At 53.2% G+C, this 13970-nt stretch overlaps 1 protein-coding gene across 1 annotated transcript in view; it reads right to left on the bottom strand.

The window, feature by feature from the left end:
- Jph3 (junctophilin 3) overlaps positions 1–12108 on the bottom strand; it is a 90100-nt gene extending 77992 nt beyond the window's left edge. Inside the window, exon 1 of the mRNA XM_004666051.2 lies at positions 11435–12108. Within this exon, the coding sequence (XP_004666108.2) occupies positions 11435–11816 (382 nt within the window). The 5' untranslated portion in view covers positions 11817–12108. The remainder of the gene's footprint in view (positions 1–11434) is intronic.
- Positions 12109–13970: the final 1862 nt, after the last annotated feature.

Here is a 13970-nt window from a genome sequence, read left to right as displayed (position 1 = left end):
AGATCAGTGATGGCTAGGCATTTTTTTAAGGCATGAAATGGGGTACGGAGATGACTGTAGCTCCCGAGTGCGAGTTTCTGTTGGGAGTGAAGAAAAATATTCCAGCAAGACTCAGTAGGCACTGTCAACGAGGCAGGAGGACTGCCACAAGTATAAAGCCAGCCTGGGCTATATAGTGAGTTCCAGAGCAGCCTGAGGTACAGAGTTGAGACCCTGCTTTAAAAAAAGAAGAAAAAAAAAGAGGGCTGGAGAGATGGCTTAGCAAAGCCCAAGGACCCATGTTCAACTCTCCAGATCCCACGTTAGCCAGACACACAAAGGTGAGGCAAGCACAGGGTTGCACATGCCAACCAGGTGGTGCAAGCATCTGGAGTTCTACTGTAGTGGCTGAGGCCCTGGTGTGCCAATTCTCTACCTCTCTTCTCTTTCTCTTTCTCTCTCTGTTTCTTGTCCTCTCTAAGATAAAAGAAAAAAGAAAGAAGGAAAAGAAAGAGCAAGTTGTTAAAGTAAACACTAAGGCCACTACATGGCATATACCAAAAAACTCAGTTTAGGGGCTGTAGAGATGGCTCAGTGGTTCAGGGCATTTGCTTGCAAAGCCTGACAGCTCTGGCTTGATCCCCCAGTACTCAAGAAAAGCACGATGCACAGTGGAACATGCATCTGGAGTTCATTTGCAGGCCAGAGACACCCTGGTGAGCACTCACACTCACTCACGTGCTCTCTCTCTCTCTCTCTCTCTCTTCCCTTGCAAATTAGAAAAAAAAAAAATTCTTTTTTCTTCCGGTTTTTCGAGGTAGGGTCTCACTCTAGTCCAGGCTGCCCTGGTGGAATTCACTATGTAGTCTCAGGGTAGCCTCGAACTCACAGTGGTCCTCCTACTTCTGCCTCCTGAGTGCTGGGAGTGTGCCACCACGCCCAGCAAGAAAAACATTTTTAAAGAACAGGTTGAGTTTTACGGTCTGTGAATTGTAACTTCCTGTAAGCTCGCCATGCCTCCTCCTGAGGTTCTGCTTCTCCTTCCTGGGCCATGGGCAGGAAACGGGTGCTTCTCCAAGGACACTCTACTGGATGGCAGCAGCAGACGACCTCCCCCCACCCCCACGCACACACGGACCTGACCCTCCACCCACTAACGCTGTGAGTGTCCTGACTCCCTTCCAGGCAGCCGAGGTCTTGCAGGGTTGGAGACTCATGGCGCATTATTGTGTCCCTCAGAGACTACGACCCACCAGCACTGCTTCTCTGAACCTCATTTCCCCACCTGCAACATAAGGGAGACTTTCTTTTCTTGCTCATGGGGAAGGCCAGGGAAGTTCCCTGCCTGTGTATGGAGCACCTTAGGAGCAGAGAAGGGCCGAGCGGGCAGAGAAGCCCCTGCTGAGTTGGCCTGAGAAAGGCTGAGTATCCTATGCTGCCTGGAACGGGGTGCTTGGTGGATATGGTGGGGTGGGGGAAGAGAACAGCTTTGCCTTGCCACACGGTCTCAACCCATGGTCTCAGATTTGTCAGCCTAGATGCCCCTGCAGACTCCAGCCATACACCCACGCTTCCACTCACTGTGCAGAATAAGACCTTTGGGACAAGAATGGAAGCTTCCCATCTAGGGGTGGGGTGGGTCAGTCCCAGGAAACCTGTGAACCCCCAGAAGAGCACATAGCATCACAAGTCTGCACATTTTTTTAAAAAATTATCTACTTATTTATTTATTTAAGAGAAGGAAAGAAGCAGATAGAGAATGGGCACACCAGGGCCTGTAGCCACTGCAAATGAACTCCAGACGCATATGCCACCTTGTACATCTGGCTTTACGTGGGTCCTGGGGAAGTGAACCCGGATCCTTAGACATTGCAGGCAAGTGCTTTAACTGCTGAGCCTTCTCTCCAGCCTGGGGCCAGTACTTTTCCTGTAAGAGAGTGGACACTTTGCCGCTCGCTTCCTGAGCCTATGAGGTGTGTAGCTTGCTGGGCAAAGGTCCACCACACACTACCTGTGCTGCTTCAATGGGAGACTGTGACCACAGCTCCTTGGGTCCCTGGGGCTCCATGTCCTTGTCTCTAAACTGCGAGGATGGCTGTGATGACCCCCCGTCAGTGGACACCATCAAAGCTCAGTGGAGGCAATGTAGGAATCTCTCAAGCCTCTGTACCCATCAGCCACAGGACTCCAGCAAGGCACACAACCCCACGGGCCCTCAATTTCCCCATCTCTAAATGGCAGTGCTCTGTCAGCTTTCTGCCACTCTGATCAACACGTAAGATGACTGAGTTATAAAGAGAAAAGCTTGGGCTGGATCAGTGGTTAAAGTGCTTGGCTGCAAAGTCTAATGACCTGGGTTTGATTCCCCAGTACCCATGTAAAAAGCCAGATGCACAAGTGGTGCATGCATCTGGAGTTCATTTTCAGTGGTTAGAGACCCTGGTGCCTCCATTCTCTCTGCCAGGCATGGTGGTGTGCACCTTGAATCCCAGTACTTGGGAGGCAGAGGTAGGAGGATTGCTGTGAGTTCAAAGCCAGCCTGAGACTGCATAGTGAATTCCAGGTCAGCCTAGGCTAGAGAGAGACCCTTCCTCATAAAATAAAATAAAATAAAATAAAATAAAATAAAATAAAATAAAATAAGCCAGGCATTGTGGCGCATGCTTTTAATCTCAGCACTTTGGAGGCAGAGGTAGGATAATTTCCATGAGTTCGAGGCCTCCCTGAGGCTACATAGTGAATTTCAGGTCAACCTGGGCTACAGTGAAACCTCACCTCAAAAAACCAAGTAAAATAAAAAGCTAGGAGCAGAGGAGATGGCTCAGAAGGCAAAATATTTGCCATGAAAGCATGAGGGCCTGAGAGAACCTGGTTTGCCCTGAATTAAATTCTCCATCATCCACATAAACAGCTGGGCATGGACACACACACACACACACACACACACAAACACACACACACACTTGTAAATCCAGTCTTGTGGAGAGCAAAGACCAGAGAATTTCTGGGGTTCACTGGACAGACAGATATCAAAAACAGTTGCTCTAAGTTCAGAAACACTTGCCTCAATGAAACGTGAGGCTGAACAAAAAAGGGACCATCCAATGTCCTTTTCTGACCTTCACACCCATGTGCGTGGGGCACCACGCCTGCACACACTTGTATACACCATACCACACACACACACATAAATGCAAAAATGCACACATAAAACATTATCATGAGCATCTGTAATCCCAGTGTGCCTAAGGCAAGAACAGAAGCAGCTGGAGAGATGGCTTAGTGGTTAAAGTGCTTGCCTGCAAAGCCTAAGGACTCATGCTCTGCTCTCTAGATCCCACATTAGCCAGGTGCACAAAGGTGAGGCAAATGCAAGGTCACACATGCCCACTAGGTGGCGCAAGCATCTGGAGTTCAATTTCAGTGGCTAAGGCCCTTATGTGCCAATTCTCTATCTCCCCCTCCCCTGCAAAAAGGAAGAAAGGAAGGGAAGAAGGAGGCAGAGAATGGAGAAGTGCGTGGAAGTTCACCAGTCAGGCAGCCTGGTAAACACAAAAGTGAACATGGGACCCTGATTCAAACAAGGTGGAAGGCAAGGACAGCCACTGGAAGTTGTCCTCTGACCTCCACACGCTATGAACACATGAACATGCACACACACATCATCATCATTATACACACCCTCAAAAAACTCACATCAGGGATTATAACTGAGATATGTTAGTTTATGTATGCTAGGCAAAGACTCTACCCACAGAGCTACATGCTACAACCCAGGCCATGATCCTAGATTTGATTTGAACTGGGATGGCTCTTGTCGGGACAAGGTGGTCTAAGGTCTCTTCAGGACCTTGGAGAACACTTCCACTTGCATTGGCGACTGGAGCTCAGGTGCCTAGCCTGATGAAAGATGAGGCAGTCCTGTGCACACCCATCTTCGGTGGACACTTCCCTCTGACCATCTAACTTGTCCCAATAAAATGAACATTCAGAACAATGGCAGTGTCTGAAACTGCCACACACTGTTGCCTGCATTTGCACAGTTCACTCACCACACAAATATTTATTTTTTATGAAGTAACACTTTTTTAAAGTATATTTAAAAATATTTTTAAATATTTTGTTTTTATTTATTTATTTAAGAGACAGAGAAAGAGGCAGATAGAGACAGATAATTGGTGCACCAGGGCCTCTAGCCACTGCAAATGAACTCTACATGCATGTGCCACCATGTGCATCGATGGCTTACATGGGTACTGGAGAATCGAACCTGGGATCTTAGACTTCACAGGCAAATGCCTTACCTATTAAGCAATCTCTCCAGCCCTATTTTTATTTATTTAATTTTATTTTTTATTTTATTTATTTTATATTTATATATTTATATTTTATTTATTTATATTTATTTTATTTATTATTTATTTAATATTTATTTTATTTTTTTATATTTTATTTATTTGAGAGAGAAAGAGGCAGATAGAGAGAGAGAATGATAAAATATTTTACTTATTTACAAGGAGACAGAGAGGCACACCAGGGCCTCTAACCACTGCAAACAAACTCTAGATGCATGCACCACTTTGTGCATCTGGTTATTGGGGAACTGGACCCAGTTACTCAGGCGTTGCAGGCAAGTGCCTTTAACCACTGAGCCATCTCTCCAGTCCCACAAATATTTACTGAGTGACCTCGATGTGCCTATACTATTTCAGTTCCTGGCCACATAGCAAAGGCCAGTGTGGACATACATCCTTTCATGCAAGAGGTGCACACTGCAGGCCACTATGTCCAACAGGTCTTTCTGCAGCATCATATTAAACACTTCATCTGCCAGGTGTGGTGGCATACGCCTTTAATCCCAGCGCTCGGTAGGAGGATCGCCATGAGTTCGAGGCCACCCTGAGACAGCACAGTGAATTTCAGGAGAGCCTGAGCTAGAGTGAGAGCCTACCTTGGGAAAAAAAAAATTAAACAGTTCATCTCTGTGCCATCCAACTACTGGTTGCCACTACCCTCTGTGACATTTTATTGTTGGTGCAACCAATGAACTGACTTCTTACATTTTGCTGCACTTAATTAGTTTAAACTTAACTACCAATGTTCGTGTGTGCTTAATGGCCATTGAGCTGGGCAAGACCAGTCTAGGATGATGACTGCATCAAGGCTGATTTAAAGAGAAAGAACAGACTGCTCACTCATCAGCCACTACAGACAGAGCCACCTTTCTTCGTGACTTCTGCCCTGCACCACCTGTGCTGCTCAGGAACCCTCCACACAACGCAACACTGTGAGAAAGTCGGCAAGGCTCCCCGAAGCCTCACCCCCAAACCTGCCTCCACCAGGGGGAGGATGCTCATGGATGAGTAGGACAGGGAGTAATGCCCAGAAGGTGCTCGACTTTTCCAGAAAAAGGACAGTCTTAGGTGAGGCAGGCCAGGATCCTGTGCAGTGGCATTTCTTTGGGCATGGCCCACTGAAAGAGGCAGGCACACCTCTGAAGCCGGCCATGCAAGGGAATTCAGGGCTGGGCGGGGGGGGGGGGGGAGGGGGAAGCTGTCAGTGAACAGCTCAATGGGTTTGTCATGAAGAAGTCTACAGGGCACCTGAGCCCCAGCCACCCAGAGCCCTATGGAAGTGCTCTCCAAGGTGCTGAAGAGACCTTAAGCCACCTTCTCCCCACAAGAGCTATCCCAGTTCAAACCAAACCCGGGGTCACGGACTGGGAATGTAGCTCGGTTGGTAGAGTCTTTGCCTAGCATGCACAAAGCCCTGGGTTCAATCCCCATCCCAGCATAAACCAGGCATGGTAGCACATGCCTGTAATTCCAGCACTCAGGAGGTAGAAGATCAGGAGTTTAAGGTCATCCTTGAATACATAATGAGTTGGAAGCCAGCCAACTACATGACACCCTACCTCAAAAAATAAGGGGCTGGAAAGCTCAGCAGTTAAAGGCACTTGATTACAAAGTCTGTTGGCTCAGGGTTAATTCCTCAGCAACCACATAAAGTCGGATGCAGTTTGGCACATACCTATGTGATTCCAACACTCCTCCATGATGCCAGGCAGGGCTGTGGCATGCATGCCCATACACACACACACAAATATAAATTAATTTTAAAATAAAACAAGCCCTCACACTTGAAAGGCAGAGGCCGAGGATTGCTGTGGATTCAAGGCCAATATGGGCTGCATCGTGTATATCAGGCCAGCCACATCTACACAGTGAGACCCCCATCTCAAAACAAAATAACCGACCACCACAACAAGAAACTAGGTCCCCAGGTAGCATTGTGCTACACATGGGAAATACCTACATTCCTTGTCTTGAAGCCAGAGATCCTTACCCTCCTACCCAGAAACTAACTCTCTCTCTCTCTCTCTCTCTCTCTCTCTCTCTCTCTCTCTCTCTCCCCCCCCCTCTCTCTCTGTCTAGTATAGAGATGTCTCCAGGTCCTCAGAGAGGATGGGATTGAATCCTCTCTTGCCTCAGATCAGCAACACGAACCCCCAGGGCTCGACACTAGCTGCTCTCAGACTCTGCTCTTTAAGGGTATGACCCCTTGAGGCCCTTGCTCCCCCACAGCTCACTGTTCAGGCCCCCAGAGTCAGCCCGCCAAGCAGTTGCACCCGAGGTGGGAGAGGGAGTGTTTTTTCAGCAAGTCGTCTTTCTCGCTATAATTGGCAACAAAGAACTAGTCATTTGCTTTTCCTTTCTCCTTTCACCTTATGGAGCTTCCCCCCCCCCAAGTGGCTGCAAGAGAATCTCAGAGAAAAATGCCTGTATCTCCGGAGGCTGAGCCCTCACTTCATTTTTCCTCCATCAGAGTTTGTACTGGTGGGATATCTATGTGCACAGATTAATGGCAAAAGTTTTCTGACCTGGGTACCAGGATTTTAAAAAGTAGTCTTCACACTGTCCTAGCCAGATGTGATTAAAAAAAAAAAAAAAACCAGTTTAAGTAATTGGGTGTGGTGGCACAGGAAGGAATCCCAGGCTGAGAGGTTCACCAGTTCAAGGCCAGCTTGGAAAACTTAGCTAGATTCCCATCTCGAGATGAAATGAAGTGAAAACAGATCTAGGGATGTAGCTCAAGGTGAGAATGCTTGCTTAGCATAGCAAGACCCTGGGTTCAATCTGTAGTGTTGTCCCCATCTATCTACCTCCAAAACAGAGAAAGTTTACGAGCTAGGTATAGTGCCACACGCCTTTAATCATAGGACTTGGGAGGCAGAAGTAGGAGGATCACTGTGAGTACAAGGCCAGCCTGATATTGAGGGTGAGTTGCAGGTCAGTCTGGGCTAGAGTAAGACCCTGCCTTGAACAACAACAACAACAAAAAGAACAGTTTATGTTGTTTGATGAGTTTATTCCCCTTGCTAAGGAGCATGGCACTGCCTCTGTCAGCTGAACATATTTACAGGGTGAAGGGAACTCCCAGCTCTTGGTGATGGGCGGAGGGCCTTGAGCAAAGCCCGTGGCACACGTGGCTGCTTTGGGGGACAGGGCGGACGATCTGCGGGTGGCAGGTGTATTGTGCGCATGTGCGTGCGCAGGCCCCTGGGTGGATCCGAGTTCTGACTGTGGGTGTGTGTGATGTGTGTGGGCTGTGGAATCTGGGCCGGTGAACGGGACCTGCGGCGCAGGGGGAGTGGGGAGGCTGGGGCGTGAGATGACTCATTTCTCTCTCTCTCTCTCTCTCTCTGGGTGTGGGAGGGCTTATCTCAGGGGGTAACTTTTGGCCCACAGCACCCAGAGGAGACCATTTTTACTTGCAGCAAAGCACAGGGGTCCAGGAGTCTTGATGAGACCACGGCGGAGGGTGAGGTGCTGCTATAGCGTGTCTGCCTATATCTCAGGGAACTACGGCACCACAGGGGAAGAGGGGATGTGGAAGGAGAGGACAGCAGATAGCTTACAGAAGGAGGTTACAGAGGCAAAGTGACCAAAGCCAACTTAGAATCGCTATCTCGAGCCTAAATCCTGGCTCTACCCAGGTCTCCAGGCTTGAAGTCTCTGCTGCCCAGCCAGCAACATGACAGTAACCAGAGTTAGCCCTCTAGGGCTGGAGGGATGGCTTATCAGGTAAAGCACTTGCCTGTGAAGCCTAAGGACCCCGGTTCGAGGCTCAATTCCCCAGGACCCACGTAAAGCCAGATGCACAAGGGGGCGCACGCATCTGGAGTTTGTTTGCAGTGGCTGGAGGCCCTGGTGCGCCCATTCTCATTCTCTGTCTCCCTTTTCTCTATGCCCCCTCTTTCTCTGTCAAATAAATAAATAAATATTTTTTAAAAAGAGTTAGCACTCTACAGGTGTAAGAGGTTTGCCACGTTTGTACACAGCAAGCATCTCCGTTCTCACTGATTATCATTTTCATGGTCTCATGGTCACACCTAGCTTTTGGTTCCAATGATGTTCATAATAGTAACATCCAGATCATGTGAACTGGAATGAAATGATGATACACGAAGGATGCACACAGACTCCTGGCATAGCCATATACTCCATCTGCAGCGAGTCGCCCGCACCTCATGGAATTATTCTTTTGTAATGAGGAAGAGACAGAAACTCAGAGAGATTAAGTAACTGGCCCAAAGTCACAAAGCAGAGCACTGTCAGGGGCAGGATTCAAGGCCAGGTGGTCAACTCCCAGCAAGTGTGTGCTCCTGCTGCCCCCCCACCCCACCCCAGGCCTCACGTACAGACTGTGAGAGCCACTTGGCTCGCATCAGGAGCAACGCCTGCCTGTGCTTGGAGGAGGGTGAGTGGAGGAGGACTTGGCAGAAGTGTCTCCAGTCGAAATGGATTCCGTACCAATTCCAGCTAAATGCAGAATACAAGAATACATTTTCTGTTTCTGCATTATTCATGAAATTTGCCGTTTGCCCAAGTCAGCACCGGGCGCTGGGCAACAGTCAGAGAGCCTTGCTGAGACCCAACCCGAAGCCCCACCTCTAGGGTGCAGGCAAAGTCAGGCTGGAGTTGGAACGCTCACTCAAGAGGATCACACTTGCCCACTACATGGGACCTCTTGCTGTCAGCCAGCTGAAGGAAGACGGTGTCCAGCCCACCCTTCACCTACACCACACCCCACTAGTCCTCAATGGTCACCTCCTCCTAGTGAGAAGCTGACTCCATGTTCACAGAAATGGCCCCAGATACCTGCATCTGATTTGCCCTGAACCGAAGGAGCAGTTCAATTTCCACCTTACTATGCCATCAGCCAAGAGGATGCCAGTCCTGAAGCCCATACCCAAGCCTCTGCTTTCAGCGAATTTTAGAAAAGCTAAGAACCACAATCCCCTACAGAGAACCAGGACAAAAGGTTTCCCTCAGGCCTTTATGGGGTAGGAGCAAGGGGGCGAGGCCCTAGACGCATGGGGACTGTGACACCGAGGTAAGGACCCTGGACACAGGTGTCCATGGTCCCTTGGCCTCACTAGACAGTATCAGGCAAAATATGAGACAGACATGCTGTGGGATGCCACAGGCTGGGAGCCAAGAGCCCCAGGAAGTCATCCAGGGAATGCATACACATCAGCAGGTCAGGCCCCGAACACCTGGCAGCTCCAGCACCAGCTCCCCTCCTCCACTGGAGAACCACCACTTTCCTCCCTAAACAGAAGCTCCCTGAGGATCCTGCCTGTTTTGCGCACTTTTGGGTTCCTAGAACCAGATCATAGTAAATGCTCAATAAACATTTGCTGACTGAAGGAAAGAATTCCACCAGAGAGGAAAGTATGGGAGTAGGCAGACCCTGTTGTTGCAGGGCCTTGCTCCCGAAATTCTGGGACCTTCTCCTCCTTGTGGGTCCAGTTTACATGGGTGGTGAGCTGGCTTCTGAGTTCTGCAGGGTAGTCCAGCCAAAGTCCTGGGGTGACAGCTACCCTAAGCTCCCAAAGAGCCCAGCTGGGAGTGCCAGGCTGCTCGCCCACCTGCCTTGGCCACCCACACCTGCTGCTGGGACCTCACTGTGCCTGCGTGAGCGATTGCTCGCGTGCGCACGCGCGCGCACACACACACACACATACACACACACACACAGACACACACGCCCATGTCTGGAAGCCAGTAGAGGCCAGGGTCAGAGAAGATCTCCAGCTTGCTCCAGGAAAACAACAACAGCACAAAAAAGGCCGCTTGGGACCAGGGCTGGGCAAGGCGCAGACAGGCAGGAGCATTATATAATTAACTGCCCAGACTCCGCCTCCTCTTCGGGTAATAACGAACCCTGCCTTTCAGTTGCATAAGCCAAAATAATAATTACTTTCCAGTCCTCCTCACTCCTGGATGTGGCCCGGGAGCAGGTGCAAGGTGCAGGCTTCAGGCAGGAGCTGGCTTCAGGAAAGAGAGCGCACACACACTCAAGAGCTCTGCTCCAGGCAGAAGCCCAAGTCATTGCGGCTCACTCCCCTTCCCAAACATCCATGCCTGTGCCTGAAAAATACCCCAGCTGCCCAGGCCCAGTGGGAGGAAAGGAATCTGCCTCCAGGGAGGAGTGCCTGTTGGAGAAAGGGGGTCCTCTGGGGTGGGGTCAGCTTGGTTTCTGCCTTCCACAGTCTACTGCTCCCTGTGTCTCCGCAGCATAAAGGAGTGGGCACTTGCATGTCCAAACGGGGGCTAGCCGCCCAGCCAGCCAGGGCTTCCTGCAACAGAAACCAGAACTCACTGCTGGCTTCCTGCACACCCGGCTCTTCCCTGAATGTGGTGGCATCTTAGAACAGAGGCGCAGAGCGATTCCCCAAACTAACGGTGAAAATGATTCAGCCACTGAAAGGCGAGATTCCTAGGCTCCCGCTAAACAGATGGGCCTCCTCCCTCCCTCCCTTCCTCCCTCCCTCCCTCAAGCAGCCTGCTTCGACAGCGAGCCCGTGTCCAACCACCTAGAAGTTTATTGCCTTGCTGTTTTGGTTTGTTTGGCATCCCCCGCCTCTAGCACCGCCGCCGGTGCTCCCTCTCCATTGGCCTGGGTTGATTCAGGACTGAGGGAGGCCCTGAACACCGCACCGCAGGAAAACAAGAAGCCAAGCTGGGGCCTGATTCTCGGGGCACCAGAGGGGCAACACTGAAGGAGCAGAGGGGGGGACCGTCTCCAGCCCCTTCAGCCCTAGTGGGTCCCAGAGGTGGCCACGGACACAGCCTGGCCTTTCTGACTGGCAGGTGCAGGTCTCTGGCCTGCTCCTCATGACGTGCTGAGACTTGGCCGGCGCGACAGGGCCCCGGCTCTGCTGATGGGAGAACCCCCAACCCCTCGGTTGGCATGGGGCATTCTCCCCATCATCAGGCGTGGGGCAACCTGTGGCCAGGGGTGGCTGAGGCTTCCAGGGAACCCAGGAAATGCCCAAGGCCCAACTGGAAGGCGAGGCTCAACTTCCCCGGAAATAAACAGAATGGGGGGGGAGATGGAAAAGGTTTCTCCTCCCCCGACCCGGCTGTCCCCCGCCGCCCGCACCTACCTCCATCCGAGTAGGTCTCCGTGCCGTAGCCGTCCTGCAGTCCGTTGCTCCAGGTCCCTTCGTATTTGGCCCCGTTGCCCGTGCACTCCCGCACCCCGTAGCGCCCCTTAAATCCGTGCGTCCACTCGCCCTTGTACACCCACTTCCCCTTGCTCTCCAGGCCGATGCCGTGGCGCTTGCCCTGCGCCCAAGTGCCCTGGTACGTGTTGCCGCTGGGCCAGGTGTAGACGCCCAGCACCTCGAAGCCGTGGCTCCACGAGCCGGTGTATTCGCCCTGGCCCTTCGGGCCGGTGCAGACGCCATGGCCGTGCGCCTTGCCGTCCTCCCAGCCTCCGCAGTAGGACCCTCCATCGTCAAAATTAAACCTACCCCCACTGGACATGCATGTAACGCGGTTTGCGAATCCCGCAAGCGGTGAAAAAAATAAAAGATAAGGCGATCAACAAACCGAAGTCTTGGTTGGCTGGCTGGCTTTTTGTTTTGATTTGCTTTTTAAAGGGAGGATGGATGGATAGATGGATGGAGGATGCCCGCGACCCCGCGCGCGGATCTCGGCGGCGGCGGAATCTCAAGTCCGCCGGGGGCGATTATTCATTTTCGAGCTGCGCCGCGGAGCCTGACCAGCGTCTCGCGCTCCCGCTGGAGACAGGACCGGCGGGGAGGAGGGCGGGGGAGGGGACGGGCGCGGGAGGGGGCAGAGCGCCGCGGCTGGTGCCCGCGGCTCCACCTCAGCGGCAAGTGCCCCTCGCCGCGCGCCCCGGGAGGGAGGAGGGCGCCGGCCGGCGGCGGGGCGCGGGGCGCGGCGCTCAGGCCCGGGCCGCAGCCCCCCACCTGCGGCTGCCGCGCTGCGGGCACCCGAGGGCGGCGGCGGCGGCGGCACGGGTGGTGGAGGCGGCGGCGGGGCCCGCGGGCGGCGGCGGCACGGGCGGAGGCGCGGGCGGCTGCACCATGTTGGGGGCCGCGGGCCGGGCGCGGGGCGGCGGCGGCGGCGATGGCAGCAGCAATGCGGCGGGCTCGGGAGGCGGCGGCGGCGGCGGCGGCGGCGGCGGCGGCGGCGGCGGCGTGCGCTCCGGGCCCGGCTCGCTGGCTGGGCTGGAGAGGCGCGCGGCCGTCCGCGCGCGTCTCCGCGCCGGCCCCCCGCCCCGGCGCGCGGCCGCCTGGAAAGGGGCGCGGCCGGCCGGCCGAGCGCGCACGCGGGGACCCGGGGGCGCCGCCGCTCCCTCCCACCCCACTGCCCCAGGTCCGCTGCCAGCCCGGAAACCGGGGTCCAACCTGGGCGCCCCAACCTCCCCTTTGGAGGACTTGGATTTAAAGAGACAGGAACTGCGTAATGGGAAGGCGCCCAGCACCCTGAGCGCTCTTGGCCACCACCCGGGAGTCTAGAACTGCTGCGGGAGGAGCAGGCCTCTGCGAGCTGGGCGGGCCCCAGCCCGAGCGGTCCCAGAGGGAACCCGAAGCCCAGCGGCGCCGCGACGTGCCGCGCCCCTTGTGTGGGGCTGGAAGACGCATCACCAGCTTCCAACCCCCGACTTAACTGGGAGGCTCTTTGCAAACCACAGGTGGTTTTTTTTTTTCTCCTATGAAAAATATTCCATCCTTCCTTCCGGACTGCTGGGGTCCAAGTATGGGGGAAGGGGCGCTTAGCTAGGAAAATATATTTGGCAACCCCTATCCCCATACACACACATAGAGAGAGAAAGAGAGAGAGAGATTAAGTGAAAGTTGAGCCACATGTACTCATCTTGGAGCAAAATCACCAAATTCCGTGCGCACTGCGCTCTAGCTAACAGGTAGCCCCCACCCCCGCCTCCCTCCGGAACGGTAGAACTTTGAGGTTGCCGCTCTGCAGTTATTAGGTGCCTCTTTACGCATTCCCGGGCCTCGGAACAGATGATGTTCGACTCTTGGATCGGAGTGCCCTGGGACCAATTGAAATGCATTTCCTGGACCTTCAGTCCCCAGGCAGAAGCCCACATCCCCAACCCTCCCGGAATGCGAGCAGCAAACGTCAGACAGCGGCAGTACTTGGGCTCTGGAGGGGAGCTGCACAGGGTCCCTGGACAATAGAAGTGCAGGTGGTGGCGGGGGCCGGTGCAGTGAGCTCAGAATCGCAGTGCAGGCCAGTGGAGCTGGAGGCTGAGGGCAGAAGAGCCGCAGAGTGGAGCCTTCAGCTAGTCAGGGGCCTTACACCCTGCGTGGGAGAGCAGCCTTTGGTTAAAGAGGATTTCAGAACAAACAGCTGGTCCAGTCCTCAGTTTTCAATGTCCATCTCTTGCCGTGGGCACAAAGCCCTCTCCCTAAAGACCTCCAGCCAGGAGGGCAGTCACCTCTGCATCCCACAAGGATTTTGAGGGGCTGCCACTTCTGATTGGCAGTTTTCCTCCTGAAGCTTCTCTGAATGCCCACCGCTGGACTTGTTGGGTGCTGCACATTTTGCACTTTATGGAAAGCTACCAACACCCCCCACCAAAAAAAAAAAAAAAAACACAAACCTGTAGCATTGCACCTGTCTGCCTGCTGTGCACCTGTGTGTGTG

The sequence above is a fragment of the Jaculus jaculus genome, chromosome 1 (assembly GCF_020740685.1).
Source record: "Jaculus jaculus isolate mJacJac1 chromosome 1, mJacJac1.mat.Y.cur, whole genome shotgun sequence".
Classification (NCBI taxonomy): domain Eukaryota; kingdom Metazoa; phylum Chordata; class Mammalia; order Rodentia; family Dipodidae; genus Jaculus; species Jaculus jaculus.
Note: the sequence above shows the minus strand (reverse complement) of the source record. Positions and strands in the feature narration are given on the sequence as shown.